Source organism: Haliotis cracherodii, unplaced genomic scaffold, assembly GCF_022045235.1.
Source record: "Haliotis cracherodii isolate W230 unplaced genomic scaffold, xgHalCrac1.p SCAF_2, whole genome shotgun sequence".
NCBI lineage: Eukaryota > Metazoa > Mollusca > Gastropoda > Lepetellida > Haliotidae > Haliotis > Haliotis cracherodii.
In genome coordinates, this window is record NW_027266275.1 from 41,983,292 (window position 1) to 41,999,733 (window position 16,442).

The following is a 16,442-nucleotide window of genomic DNA, read 5'->3' on the forward strand; positions in this document are numbered from 1 at the left end:
GATAGGCGTCGTGGAGGTCTAAGCTTACCATCCAATCTGTTTGCGTGTTTCTTAATTGAGGCCAAGAACAAACTGACGACATTAAGCCATAGGATCATGGACTTGGTGTCCGTGTATACATGCAGACATTCTAACAGCAACTAAATAGTCAAGGTGTGAAATTGGTTGCCAGTAATCCTGCATAGTCAAACCAATATTAACACAAAGCCGACAAGAATCTTATTCTCTCTCTCATGCAGTGTGCACATTTTCTTCACACATCCACAGGCCTACTTAATATATTTAACATGTTCCCCAGTGTATCACTCGTATGATAAAATGTTTTATTTCATGTCAGAAATGAGACTTACATACATTATAAATGAGTAGTAAATAGACATACAGTGTGGTGCCACTGATTCGGACATACACATAAATACCAGTATTGTACAAGAGAGGAAGGAAAGATGACCACAACCTTTGCTTCCTTAAGCAGCAAGCATAGTGAACATTCATGCAAGTCTAAGTGCCCGTCTAAAATTGACATCTGGTTCTTGATTCTAGCACAAGAGGAAAATATTTCTGAATGTTCTTGTCTTTGACATTTACATGTGCCCACTGTTCAGTTCAATACCAAGCATTCTATTTAACATCCCAAAATCAAATAGCATTTATCAAAAAATAACATGTCAACATATATATAAGATGGAATGAAATGGATTACATAGCGTAAACTACAAGTAATCTACATACTGTATACTTGTACATCTATACACAATCTCAAACATAACAATTAGCATGTGAAACACAACATTGGTTACAAGCAGTAACCATGTTTTAAATGTTTATGTGTCGGTAAAGAATATTGCACAGTTCATGAAGTAAGCAAACTGGAGGTGCAACCCAGCGGATGAGGGAGAGGAACAGAGGTCCACCTGCAAGTACTAGGTCTCCATTACACAGCTTATATTTGTTCACTTTCTCAGGTTGTCAACCAACAGATGCTTTTCATGAATAACAATTCAAAATGGTTTAAAACAATTATCTGTTGCCAATCTTTTCCTAATGAAGGATTGCAGTTCCCTCTCTTGGGTGGAGCAGCATCTGACACTCCAGGCCACTGAATGCTGAAGTAAGCTAACATTGCCATATCAGCACACAAACATTTCCCATATTACACAATAAACATGAAGTATAATTTTCCATTGTGTTAGATCCTTCCCATATTGCAGGTGATAACATCCCCTACCTAAAACCTCCACATTTCAACCTAAAGTAGGGTCAAAACACATAGATAATTCTATAAATATTAGTTGAGAGTTAGAAGACTTCACACATCATCTTAAAGTAGGGCTTCCTGACTCCACGAGTAGCTGTGTTTGGGCTAATGTCCACTACTTTCAATAACAAAGCTCTGTTAGCAACAACAACAACAACAACAACACATTAGAGCATACACCATACGCAGTGACAAACAGCAGATCCACAGTTAATCCTTGCAAATACAACAGATGTCCAAATGACCACATTATTTGCCATCAGAAATGGATATCTATGCAGAGGCATCAAAGAACTTATCAATGAGGCTCTCCACCCCGACCACGTCATACTTGATGTACTTATGAGTGTTCTTTGTGAAGTTGAGAGACTTGTATTTATTGAGGAACACTTCGTAACGCAGTGTGATATACTTCTTGTTGTCAGCCTTGAGGGATTCGCGGAGCTCGGGGTCCGGGACAGCGTAACCCTTCTGGATCTTGTAAATCTCCTCCAGCTCCTTGTTGAAGCCCTGCAAGCAAGGATTTACACAAATATATGTGGTCTAACCTGCACTTATTAGCTGGCACACAACCACATAGAGTTAATACATAAGTGCATCTTTGGAGAGAAGTGAATGCGAGAAGTTTCAAATATATCTCACACACAATAGTACAATCATTGATCAGCATTAATCTTATAATCTATTTTTGTTTAACAATAATCTAGTATAGTTCCAATATGTAAGTATGCAGGGACAATTTTACTGTATTCACCATATGTTTAGAAAATTGATAAGAGAGGGGAGTGGGGTGGGGAATGCACTTATTAAAAGAATACAATGACTTTTTTAGAGATACTTACAGACTTGTTTAGAAGTTGCTCAGGGGAAGCTTATTGGAGCAGGGCACTACATAAGGCGAATACGGTATGACATATATCGATCACACTGATGTTTTAGACATGTAGAAGCAATAAGAAAGGTCTAAATAGCAAAAGTTCAGTTGTGTCTTGTAACAAATAATGCATAAAGTTACTTACAGTGAATCTGTCCTTGATGTTCTGCCGGTCCTTATCTTTTAACTGAGGACAAATAATAACAAGTACTCAACAACAAAACAAAACACAAACCTGCTACGGCTACACAGCTCAAGAAGATATTTCCAAAATGGGGCCCAAATTTTGGAATTTCAATTGTATAGACATACTGCTTTATTGATATAGACATATGGCGTTCAACAACGGGGAAATCAGAACCTCCTGGACCAAATCAGTGTCCACAACTGATGGTGCAGACCTTCCTAATCACCATTCCTGCACATGGGACTCACCTTGACAACCTCTGTATTCTGTGTCCTCTGCACCGAGATCGGCTTGTCTACCTCCATGATGAAATGTAACACTTTGTTCCAGCTACACAAAAATAGCAAAATGCAGTTTCAATATTTACTCAATATTTGCCAGGGATTGTTGAGAATGGCTGCTTTGTTCCATTGTTGATAAACATGGACCACAGGGTGCCTGGTCAGCGACAGACTTCCAACTGAAGTCAAGCCTAGCTGGATAGCAGATAATTTGATTAAACATGGCGCAGGCTCTTGTGTGGTGGGGTGTTACATACAGTTTCCTAGTTTTGCACCTGTTATTATTTCTATTGCTCACAACAGCATTTTCAATTTGGAGACAGCAGATATTATGCTGTAATGGTTGAATGGTCAAATTGCATACAATCACTAAAAAACAGAAACATACCTGTTTAGGTCCTACTACTAACTCCACCAATGCAATGTCAGCCATGTTTATAATCAGATTGGAATTCTGTGAGCACTTTTGAGGATTCTTTCATACAAAGTTTCCTTGTAGTTACGGGGATGACGAAAATGCAGTTGTTGATGACAGATGGACAATGCACCACAACATAAGCTCACTAGACTTTCAGTAGGGGGACCTACAAACTAAGACATAGCCAACAACAAGGCAAACTTTAGAAACTAGGTTTCACCACATCCTTCAACAAACAACAATACTCACCTCTCAGAGTAGGATCTCTTCTGTTCTGTTATTTGTGTTTCATACACGTCTGCTACCTGTGGGTTCCATGCATGCAGCAACTCCAGAAGGCCAGATCTGCAACACACACTTCCAGGACTGTTTGTTTGTTGTTTAATTGTTTAATGCTGCACTCAGCAATATTCCAGCTATATGATGGCGGTCTGTAAATAACTGATTCTGGACCAGGCAACCCACTGATTGATTGGGATACGATGACATGCATGAGTGTAGCGAGCCTGACCACCTGAACCTGTCAGTCGCCTCTTTCGCCAAGTATATAGTCGCCTTTTACAGCAAGTATGGATTGCTGAAGACCTATTCTAACCTGGATCTTCACAGGTCACTTCCAGGACTGAACACACTCATAGGTAACTGTTTGTAGGAGAGTCTGTGCTGTTATTGTGAATGGAAAACATTGGTATGGAACTTTAGGCTTGGTGTTCAAGTGAACTACTGAGAATGTACAGTTGGCACTACTGATAGTTTACTGTGGGGCTACTTAGTTTACAAATGGCGCAACTGCTGAATGTTTATTGTGACCATTCCTGCAAGATTGTACTGTCTGGATCATAAAGAGCAAACATTGTTATAGGCATGTATACTTGCCTCTCAATTCCTTCTACTGGTATGTGTTTCCTACCTTTTGAGAGACTTGAGAATGTAGTTAAAGTTGTTGAGCATGAAGATGGGTTTGAGGGCTGGATCACTGTACATCTCAGCCTTGTTGGTGAGGTTGAGGCCCAGTGCAGACAGCACTCTCGCTGAAGGGACAAAAAACATACATTTGAGATGGTCAGACATTCTAATGATAATTTCTACTGTCCATTTAACAAGACTCAAATTCCATAGCAATAAGGTAACCAGGTGCTTATTGACCAAAGTTTTAAATATTATCTAAAAGATCACTTATTTTCGAGTCTTGCCTTTAACTCTTTTGACATGGAACAATTACTAAGTCCACAACTAAGAACAGGGACACTGCTTTTCCTTGAAAATAATTCAAATATATTGTTGTGGACACCATAAACATTTTTCTTTGACCTACTCATATAGTCTGCTAGCCTCAACCTGCAGGCATCAGTCGTTATTGTTGACTGTGAAGGGGCGGCTTGTTCCCCTGAAACACAACATCACAGACTCCATAAACATGAACAACTGTCAAGAAGCTCAAGAGCACCCTCTGTCCTTAAGACCAAATGAATATCTGTGATCCAGTATGTGTAGAATGCATACTACTATTACTACACATCTAGGCACACACTAGAGACACTCACAATGCATCAGCAACATTGCCCCTGCCATCTCTGCATACTACATATATAGGCACACACTAGAGACATGGCACTACACTCACAATGCAGCAGCAACATTGCCCCTGCCATCTCTGCATACAACACATCTAGGCACACACTAGAGACACTCACCATGCATCAGCAACATTGCCCCTGCCATCTCTGCATACAACACATCTAGGCACACACTAGAGACATGGCGCTACACTCACAATGCATCAGCAACATGGCCCCTGCCATCTCTGCATACTACACATCTAGGCACACACTAGAGGCACTCACCATGCATCAGCAACATTGCCCCTGCCATCTCTGCATACTACACATCTAGGCACACACTAGAGACATGGCACTACACTCACCATGCATCAGCAACATGGCCCCTGCCGTCTCTGCATAGTCCTGTAGCTGCTCCAGGAAGATGATTGTCTAGAACATGATAGTCTCACATACATAACTGAGGACAGAGGAACAGTGAATACAACCTGGATATTTTAGCTTGTACACACACAGACTACTTAGCTCCATTCTCTGTGAAAACATATGACCGATTGTGGGGTAGTGATGTGTGTCTAGATTGACTCAGCTAATGAAATGGGGCTGTCTATAAGTTAAATGAGCCCTACTGCATGCAAGAATATGTTTGAACCCTACCATTGCTTGACACTGAAACTGCATAGAGACATAACCCTGGAAGGGAGTGTACACAAAGCCTGTAAAGTACCGTTCATGAATGACTGACAGGTCTCTTTGTTCTAACACAGTGTGAACATGCACAACACAAGAGGAAGAACAGCTGTAACCTTGGTAACACTTACATGATTGGCAAGTTCATGTACTGTTCCGTCACGCGGCATGGCTTTGTCGGAATCATTCTGAAAACACACACACTGTCGTCAGAATCTTTCACAAAATTATAACCTCTCATAGAAATATCATCATCATAATCATCATCCCAAAGAAGGTTTTTAAAACAGTTGACAACACTGTATTACTAAAGATGACTGATTTATTGAAATATATTCCTTAAATTTCATTGCACAACAAAAATGAAATTGGAGTCAACATGGTCAAACGAATGTTCTTTTGACAAGTTCATGAGAATCTTCATCCATATGCTTAAAAAAAAATCACAAATTCTGGACATTTTGACAAATTTCGTACATTAGAATGATTCCATGAAAGTATTGAAAGGTACTACCAAAGAAAAGTAACACAAAAACTCACCCGAACACTATCATGGAATTCTTCCAATGCCTTGGCTCCCTAGATAAAACAGAGCAGAATATCAAGGTAGTTGCAATCAATTATAGACACGACATATCTATTTCATCACTGATAACAAAGATTTCTTTATTGATGGGAGGGAACAAAGAGAACAAACTTCACTGTACAATCTCTTTTAAAACAATATCTTGTCTACTACATGTATTCCTAACAGAGGTATTGACTTGATTAACATGATTAAGCTATGGTTACACAAAAGGAGGACTACCTACAGTGCTGTCTAGAGTTGAGAGTAACGAAATGAGCTTGGACCTTGTTGGCGCTTGGCATCCCTGAAACACATACAGAAACTGATCAGTACAACAACAAAAACAACTTCTCTTAGTCTTTTGTATATCTTTTTTCAAAGACATCTACTGGTATCTTAAATTGACAAAACCCTTATGATTACAGCTGTTTGCTATCAGAATTAAATACAAGCCTGAAAAAAGAGCTTTCAGTTCAAGTGAGATTTAAACAAAATTATGAGAAGATAAGAACACTGTTACACTATTTGTGTATCTGTCAGAGTGGACTGAGCCATAACTTAAAGCAAAGGGAGACAACTGTGGAAAATCAGCTTTGCCCTTTGATGCGTGGCACTCCTTTTCCCACTGGAGATGCACAATTAACTTTAGCAAATTCACAATTAGTCCTCTTTTGCTGATTACCTCGAGTATCAAATCAAACTCCGGTCTGACTGTTCGGAGGTGTTTTACGATAGGGAATATAGACAATACTGCAGTGAATTCATGCCGACCAATGTTCCTCTTGGCGGTTGTGGCCAGCATCTGAAAACAAAATCATGAACCTGGATTACAGCCCTAACACAACCATACCTTGTATACATTCTAACATAAATATACTTGGTAAAACATAATCATTAGTTATTGTGAGAAAAGAACCCTTAGAAAAAAGAGTAAGTTGAGAAATACTACAGATTTACCAAAGCAACCTGAATATAACGAAATCTGGGCGAGAGGAACTAGAAGTACAATGCCACATGATTGGTCTGGTCATACAATGAGGAACCAGAAGTACAATGCCATGCGATGTGTCTGGTCATACAATGAGGAACCAGAAGTACAATGCCATGCGATGTGTCTGGTCATACAATGAGGAAATAGAAGTACAATGCCACATGATTGGTCTGGTCATACAATGAGGAACCAGAAGTACAATGCCATGCGATTTGTCTGGTCATACAATGAGGAACCAGAAGTACAATGCCACGCGATTTGTCTGGTCATAGAATAGTCATACAATGAGGAACCAGAGGCTGAAGTACAATGCCACACAATCAGCCTTGCAAAACAATCTTCCTAACCGATCACTAATCCTTTTGTCATAGGAATGAAACATTCCAGCCATAAATTCAGAATTGCAGAATACACCTGTACACTGAGATATGGTAGATTAGAAAAAAGATGTGTCAGCTGTACAGTACTGCTGCTTCACTATCATTCACTATCGTATCCAGAGCCTGCTGTCACGTACCTCTCCTTCACTATCATATCTAGAGCCTGCTGTCACGAACCTCTCCTTCACTGACTATCATATCCAGAGCCTGCTGTCACGTACCTCTCCTTCACTATCATATCCAGAGCCTGCTGTCATGAACCTCTCCTTCAATGACTATCATATACAGAGCCTGCTGTCACGTACCACTCCTTCACTATCATTTCTAGAGCCTGCTGTCACGTACCTCTCCTTCACTATCATATCCAGAGCCTGCTGTCACATACCTCTCCTTCACTATCATATCCAGAGCCTGCTGTCACATACCTCTCCTTCACTGACTATCATATCCAGAGCCTGCTGTCACGTACCTCTCCTTCACTGACTATCATATCCAGAGCCTGCTGTCACGTACCTCTCCTTCACTGACTATCATATCCAGAGCCTGCTGTCACGTACCTCTCCTTCACTGACTATCATATCCAGAGCCTGCTGTCACGTACCTCTCCTTCACTGACTATCATATCCAGAGCCTGCTGTCACGTACCTCTCCTTCACTGACTATCATATCCAGAGCCTGCTGTCACGTACCTCTCCTTCACTGACTATCATATACAGAGGCTGCTGTCACGTACCTCTCCTTCACTATCATATCCAGAGCCTGCTGTCACGTACCTCTCCTTCACTGACTATCATATCCAGAGCCTGCTGGACAGTGTTGTCAAAGATGTTACGTTGATACTTCTCTGGAATGATGCCCATCATCAGATGAGATTCGCTCTGAAATAATGTCGCACTACATGAAATATGTCAATGATGTCAATGTATCAATATCAACACATGAAACTATTTCTTATCTTGGTTCTGTCAGATATCTTAGAAAACGTTTGTAAAGAATATGTTCAGTGAAGTCAGCAGTCCAATGCTGCCACAACTGTCACCCCCTACCTGCATGAGTCTGAGGAGGGCTGTGAGCTGTGTGATGTACTGGTCGGTCTCCACATCCACATGCTCCTCCTTCATGCTCTCTGTCGATGACCCCTGCCTTCTGTGACCTGGTAATCAACAAGAGTAAACATCTTCCAGAACAAGTTACAATGTAATAGTGCTGCCTCAATTTATCACATTATTTCCAATTGGTGTGGTACTGACAGACCTGGGATTGGAACCTATGACGAGCATATACTGACACAGCTGATGGATGCAAGACTTGAAGATGTTCAAATGTTCAATCCTACCTGGCTCAAACGGGGACCTTCCTGCCATGAGGGTGGATGAAGCCTTCTTGAATCCTTTCAACCTGAAATACACACAAAAGATATATAAAAACAACATGCCAAAAACAAATTGCAATAGTACACAGATACTCCATTCAAAAGCTGGATGGGTTACTATTGCAAAGATTCCGCTAGAATGATTATGGCTGTTGAAATATGAATTCACTGACAAGTTTTCTCTAAAATACTTGAAGTATTTTTTTCATTCTTTCAAAGAGCTGACACTAAACATAAAACTTACGTCATTTTCTTCATGCTTTTTCTAACTGGTGTATCTTTGGTCCCACGAAATTTGTTATTCTGAAAGAATCATGAAAAACATGTCACATACATTCTTTTGTATATTTGCAAGAATATTTTACATGTTGATCCATACTGTTTACAAACAAGGCAAGGACAACTTCACTTCAGATTTACATGACAGAACCAGATGTCATACCACATGTACAAAGTGAGCTCAGAGAGGCTGTCTAGTTTAACAATTTGAAAGTGAATTCAAAATGAATGCTACTAGTCTTGTATTGGTGATAACAAGTTCATTATTTCCCCAAGAGTGACAGATTGATGAACACTGATTTGCACCAGGTCAATACTATTCCAGCTACCGTATATCGCTGTGTATAAGGCGACCCCACGTATAAGACAACCCCCATGCACACGCCTTCAAAATCAACCCAAAATCCTATACTCTGTGTATAAAGCGACCTGGAATGAATCACATCACAAGTGCGCACACAAACCTTATATATGCAATAAAAATATGTTTATCTTGCGTTGTTTTTTCTACGATGATTGGTCGCGTGTGTAACTCCAGCACATGTTGCCATTTTGTGTTTACACGGTACGACCCCAAATTGGTGCCCGTAAAATATAATTCATTTATGAAGTAATAACATATAAGAGACAATGGTGAGTAATTTAATCGCCAATTAACTATGTTGTAACTAACTAGGCTTATGTTTGCTTCACATTCAGCGTGTTTATTCCACAATCACTTGTACACACCGTCTCCAACAGTTGTTAATACAACTGTAAAAACAGCAGGAATTGATTTCAGCTTCACCGTTTATCACATGTTAGGTCACAGTGAGTGAGTGAGTGAGTTTGGTTTTACGCTGCTTTTAGCAATTTTCCAGCAATATCTCGGCGGGGGACACCAGAAATGGGCTTCACACTGTTAGGTCACATGTGCAAAATGCAAATGCTTAGCACGGTACTTCCGGCTCTCTACTCACGGATGTTGATTGTTTTAACGTGTCAGCTGGCTTGACAATCTGCATCGAGGCAAGGGTTATTTCAACTTTATTTGCAGAAATTGTTAAACTTTATTCAAGGAAAACAGATACAAATCATATTTATGTATGGAAATAGTTATTGGAACAGTTATTTAGGATGAAATGCGAAGTATTATTGTCAAATGCTGGGCTGGCTATCCGACACCGGTTGTCATCGCCAGTCGAAACTGAAAGTGAAACAACTGGAAAAAAATGTGAGATCATCGACTCCGTATTAAAGACGACCCCCCTTCTTAATCCCCTCATTTTAGGTACAAAAAACTTGCCTTATACACAGCGATATATGGTATATAACTGTAACTGTAACTACCTGGTCCTCTGTAGTCAATCTACCTTAATACCAACACCTACAGGGGTAGTCTCCCACACATGATGCACCCCCAGTCCCCACACCCTGGTGCCTCCTGCTTACACATACCATGGCGGGAGAATGCTGCCCCACGTGGGTGGTGCTGCTTCCACTTGAGGTCTTCAGATGTTCCTTCAGGCTGCCAGAAACATTCACAATACATAGCAACAGAGTTGATGGTAATAATGGACACAGGGAACACAGCCAACAAGAGGAAATAGCCTTAATGACTTCTGCCTGTACATGTATAGTGGTCAAACAAGGCACACTCTTGACAGGGAGTGAGCTAGATGAGAATAACGCCTATCTACACATATCTGCTGAATGTGTTGAACAAAGCATAGAAAATAAAAATATCCTAAAATGATTTCAGAAAATATTTAAGCAAAACATATTAACATACAGGCCTGAGGAATATGTTATAGTGACATAACTTATCTAACCTGTAGCACCTCTCACACACCATCTAGTCAAAAGAATAATGACTTCCATTGTGATTCAGAGGAGAGAGCGAACACTATTCAAGCCACCTCACAGCGGAGGGACATCAAGAATGGGCCTCACACTTTTTTTAAGCCAAGTGATAACTAGAACCTGGTCATTCTGATCAAGACAATAACACAAAGTTGAAAGCATGTTATTTGATATATTTTCCTACCCCTGTAGTGACTTGGTCAGCATGCTGGCTCTCGCGGCATAGTAGTACTTGGTGAACTCTGTGGAGCTGTCGTTTGCCACCAGCCACTTGGAGATGTCACTGAGCTGCTCCACCACCTTCTCTGGCAGGTGTTCCAGGGCAAACAGGTCCGTGTCTGTCCCCACTGGGGGCAGCTCTACAACACCGGAGTGAAAACACACAGCTAATAAGTCTGCTATCATGTCCTATCAAGCACTCGAAGATATAAAATCCTCTACAGTTACAACTTGATGCACTTTACATATGTTAATCTGTGCCCCCCTCTACATACCTTCACCAGTGCCCCCCTCTACATGCCATCATCAGTGCCCCCCTCTACATGCCTTCATCAGTGCCTCCTCTACATACCTTCATCAGTGCCCCCCTCTACATACCTTCATCAGTGCCTAGAAGGTCCATGATAAGGATGGGTGGTACAGGGCGGCCATGTCGGGTCAACAGGGCACGGAACTCGTGTTGTAGATTTTCTTTGCCATCATCATAGATTCTTGTCTGTGGGTTTGAATGTGTAAAAATTACCACTCTCCCCTTCTGATCATAATCATCACAATTTGAGATATATTCTTTTCAAAACTTTAGAACGAAGTCTTTTAATCTACTACATAAATACATTGTTTGTGTTATTATTTCACCTTTGAATTTAAGAATTTGTAACCCAAAAGAGATGAGTTTATATACAAATATCTAAAATGCCACAGACTTACCAACTGATCAAGTTCTTTACTGGCTGGGTTGTTTGTAGTAAAGTATCTCATAGCCCGCAGTAGCTTGTCCATATAAGAGATGTAGGTGTCAAGATCACTAGCACCAGGCCTGAGATGGACAAAGGTCAACATAAGCATGCCAGTATATGAAATACAACAGTGAACCCAACTATTGCTCCCAGACACTACATGGTTTCAATAGTGGGATGAAAAGCAAACAATACTTACATCATAAAATCTCATTATGTTCAGCATGTTAGGCATGTCTTGTATCTCAGACGTTGCAGAAGGTCATGACGACCCCTGTTTCAATAACAGAGTGTAATCTGTTGATCACTGTCGGTGATGTAACAGTGGTGTATCTGATGCTGGAGATGCTCACCCTTCTCTGATGACAGGCTCCACATCTTTAGCTGCATGGTAGTAGCCTAGGACGTTATCCACAGTGTGAAGTGTCTTTTCAATGTCTCACAGGGGTTAAGAAATATTAAAAAACAGTAGAACTAAATCTACTTCTTTTTGTAGGTTTTAATTAATTTCAGGCACTTGCAAAATAAATACTGCATTATAAAATTAATATATTCAAATTATAATCAGTAAAGCTTCTTTATCTGGATACTTTCTCAAATATGTTCAAGTAACCATGGTAACTCAGTTATGAATTTATAGGGTACCTGATCCCAAAGTGAGATGTAGAAAAATGATCAAGTACTATCACTGAAAATTTGAAACATTAATTCAATATCCTGTAGTGGAAATGACACACATTTATCAACTTTACCTAATACACTCAGATTTACCCAAAGTTTACATGATCAGTGAATAGACATAAAATTTACTTTTCACTTTCAGATCATAAACAATATAAACAAGCAAGTTCATATAATACAACTTGTAAATTAAAATGCTAAACATTATTATCCAGAAGGTCTGGCAACCGGGGCCCACTTGCACAGAACAATCTTAGTTACAATCGATCTTAGGCGGCTACAATCAACTTTACTATCACCGTACAATTGTCCTATTCCACTTGCACAAACCGATCTTAACGCGATTGTAAGACGGCTTGGAGTTAAGATCGCGATCTTAGGTAAGATTGAAATCTTCAACGGTGGAGGTACGAATATTTTAAACTCATCTCCTGTCTACAGTTGTCTGCAAACGCGCATAGTTTGCTGCGCATACAATAAGTGGAACCGGTAACGACACGCAACACATACCTCCCTCCATCGCACTTTGCACAGTTTCAAGAAAGGTCCTAATTATTTATTTATAATGAAGGCATATATTCTTGTTGGCATTAATACTGTCGTGATTTAGGAATTGTTTTCTATTTCAACAAGAGAACTACCTACTCATGTTTTAATTCAAAGCATTGAAATACGAATAAATGCATTATTTAGTAACACAATTATTATAAAAATTAAAATAAATAATAATAATATTTCCTAAAACCATAACGCGTAAATGCATGATTGTCATCTATTTGGGGGAGCTTTTAGTAAAATCCTAAATATATGTTTTCCTTTCGTTGCTACAACAAAGGATGTTATGACTACAATTTCAAAACACAGAAAGACAGGAACTTTCAAAAACACATAGACGGGAAATAGGAATAATGAATAATGTTTCGAGAAAGCAATCGTTAATATATATTCACTGGGTATTAATTTTATTTTTTTTAAAGTGTGAATTTTATTTTTGCTATTTATGGGATATTTTGCAAAAAATTCAAATGTTTCAACAACACTGGGTAAGGTAGATTGTACTCTACGGGCTTATACAAAGGGAAACCACTCCCATCTAGAGTATTAACTAAGATTAGCTGCCCTTGATTTATCGAAAAGGTCACCGACGTTACAAATGGATGGCCATTGTAGCCGAAGCCTAAGATCGCGATCTTAAGGATTTACAATAATTGTAGCCCTAAGATCGCTTTGTGCAAGTGGACCCAGATCTACGTAAACTATGAAGTGGTGTCTCACTGTATACAGCGTTATAGGTGTGAATACAGTGTTACACATGACATTTTTGATAGGATACTCTCTTGTCTTCGTCTGAGGTTCTCAGTCTCATTGTAAACAGGTACAATTGTATCTTCCAGTCTCTGCAGTCGGCTCTCAAAGCTTGTGAGGATGCCTAACATGTTCTGAGTGTTAGTGCTGCTCTTCTTCAGTGATTCCCTCAAAGTTGACAGATTTGTCGTCTCCTGAACACAACATCATAGACTGAAACAACTCTGAAGACAACAGTCAGTCCCATGCATATATCAAAGTATCAACTGCTCTGTAGATACAGTCCACTTTATTGCCCAACATAAGATAGCTACGGGATAAATAGCAAAGAGCAATGAAGAACAAAATGTGGTTTATGTCACGATAAAACATTGTTCTATCATGACATCATTTCTGGAGATTTGAATATGCATTTGCAACTTGATGACACCATATATTGGATGGTGATATCTTTTAGAGGGAAGTTTCCAGTGAGTTGTTCCCCATAGGGGTATATACGCACATAAACGCAGTGGCCAAATGATCGCATCCAGAAGTGGGAGAGATATGATATTCGGTAGTAGGAGAAGTGGTACACATAACCGACGTAAGATATTGTGAGAATATGCGGGCTTATTCACCCTGCACTATTTTGTTGTACGATAAACAACGACCATGAGTCGTTTATATTTTAATTAATCCACCCCACCCCACCCCACCCCACCCCACCCCCCACACACGACCCTCATTACATTATTAGTAATATTACATTTCCTACTGCAGTAGTGCCAATGATCAAACTTTCTGTAAGACCACGTTGACTGTTATATCATCTACTCATTAACATAAATATACTGGACACGATGAGACTCCTCCGTGTATTACTTACTGTCATCTCTATGAATGTTTAGGTCTACTGTCACGGATTCACACTGCAACAATTACAACATGTTCAACGTCGTCTGCGGACTCATCAAAGCATCTCATCTAGGATGTAACCCTATTACTGGAGACATTTGATTATTCAAAACATACCTTTTCGAGCTTTCGATCAATGTCATACTTTAAGTCTGCGATATCATCCATTGCGTGAAATGTTTACACCCGAACGAGAGGCGGAAGCACCGAGCAGCTATACTTCTTTCAGCAGAGCCATTTCCTATATTAGTAAAACATAATGAAACTCGATTGTCGGATAAAATAGTTATTGTATGGTCTGTGTTATCGTTAAGAGAAACTAAAATCGATGTTAGTTTGAGAAAATGATCTCTTTACTATCGCTTTCTTGTGCTTTAAACCCCTTGCAATAGATAAAACAGCTCGTCTATATCACAAAGAAGATGCCACGCATAAACTCAAAGTTAGTTGTGATAAGACACACGACATGAAACCATTAACAAGGTTTTGTTTTGTTTTTCAAATTGTTAGGTTGTTATTTTGCTGACTCGTACACAAAATATGGAGGACCTGCACACAAACCTAGATGATCCATACACAAATTTAGAGGACCGTATACACATTTTGAGGACCCGTAAAAAATTTGGACGACCCGTACCCATTTATTTTCAAATTTGTTGCATTTGAAGCGAGTCGGTATTAAACCAAGATGTCCAAAACCGAACTGCATTAACCATGCATTATATACACTCAAAACGACAAATAATCATTTATTCACAGTACTAAATTCACAAATCCAAGCTTACATTTGGGTCACTTTTAATTTAATACACTTTCTTGGCAATTTTCACACATTCAAACATAACTTTTAATTCAATAAACAGTCATTCATCGTATACATTTCAAACATTCACTTCTCATTTCACTCATTATCTAAGGGATAATGACCAATTATCCCTGAGACTACGCGCTAATTAACACAATTCGTCAGTTTCCTTCCAGTGTCCTTGTTATCAAAGAACAAGGTTTCAGCAGCCGGAGTCGGATGGAGGTCCATTCTGACATAAAAGATAGGGGAGGGCAAAAGGGTACAAGTAGAGATTGCTGAAGAGCATCATTTATTCCCCGCAATATTATGTTATGTGCAGAGGAAGGGAGTGTAAGCTATGGGAGGAGAGGATTCGTGTAAAGTACAATTTGGTTATTATTAATGTAGTTATCTTTGGAAATCACAATAAAAGAAACAGTGTCTTTAAATGGTCAGCACAAGGAAAACCAAGGCAAGAAAACACATAACTAGGCTGTCAGGCAGAACTTGGTATATACCCACTATTAGTACTAATATTAATAATATATAAAATAATTGATTACAAGTCATATATATATAACACAAGAAATGTCATTCTTAAAGAAGCTTTGGTCGCAAATATCAATCTTTCTGGTCAAAACGATCTCTGGGTTAAATAAAACAAACTTTTGAAACAGTAAACACAAAAATGTAATGAAACCAATGTAAATCCAACTTCCGTCCAAATGTAAAAATATTATCACGCATTCATAAGAGATTCATATTTATCCAACAGCAAGTTAAGAACATACAGGTTGGTCAAGTCATCTATAAACATTGAGAATTATCTTACATATTGTAAAATGCTCAAAGCTCATAGGTCACATTTCTCAAAACTTCGTTTAAGTAATCACAAACTAAAAATTGAAAATGATAGATATACAAAAAGACCAATCCCATGGGAACATGTGATGTCACTGTCTTATATAAAACACAACCAAGAAAGAGAATCACAAATAAATCCTCAATCACCATAAAGAATTTGGTACACTCTGTTAAAAGGAACAATGCTTAATACATTTTACCAACAGTTATCCAGAAACAATTTCCAAGATCGTTTGTCATGTCTACAATCATT

At 39.2% G+C, this 16,442-nt stretch overlaps 1 protein-coding gene across 1 annotated transcript; it reads right to left on the reverse strand.

The window, feature by feature from the left end:
- Window positions 1-298: 298 nt before the first annotated feature.
- Window positions 299-14,742, reverse strand: LOC139469134 (exocyst complex component 7-like). The gene is made up of 22 exons (XM_071251270.1): window positions 14,656-14,742; window positions 13,670-13,835; window positions 12,009-12,093; window positions 11,627-11,735; window positions 11,297-11,414; window positions 10,884-11,058; window positions 10,295-10,364; window positions 8,823-8,881; window positions 8,543-8,604; window positions 8,253-8,359; window positions 7,980-8,084; window positions 6,518-6,637; window positions 6,080-6,139; window positions 5,808-5,846; window positions 5,399-5,455; window positions 4,943-5,009; window positions 4,334-4,405; window positions 3,929-4,049; window positions 3,268-3,363; window positions 2,568-2,649; window positions 2,278-2,319; window positions 299-1,768 (listed from the first exon to the last, which is right to left on the reverse strand). The coding sequence occupies exons 1-22, from the start codon at window positions 14,704-14,706 to the stop codon at window positions 1,532-1,534; spliced, it is 2,100 nt and encodes a 699-aa protein (XP_071107371.1). The 5' UTR covers window positions 14,707-14,742; the 3' UTR covers window positions 299-1,531.
- Between the last annotated feature and the right edge of the window lie 1,700 nt (window positions 14,743-16,442).

Excerpts from the sequence above, each read along its gene's own strand:
- LOC139469134 (XM_071251270.1), bottom strand. The coding sequence starts at position 14,706 with ATGGATGATATCGCAGACTTAAAGTATGACATTGATCGAAAGCTCGAA. Across the intron at positions 8,882-10,294 it reads GGCAGCATTCTCCCGCCATG|AATAACAAATTTCGTGGGAC; the intron begins GTATGTGTAAGC and ends TGATTCTTTCAG. Across the intron at positions 8,085-8,252 it reads CCCTCCTCAGACTCATGCAG|AGCGAATCTCATCTGATGAT; the intron begins GTAGGGGGTGAC and ends ACATTATTTCAG.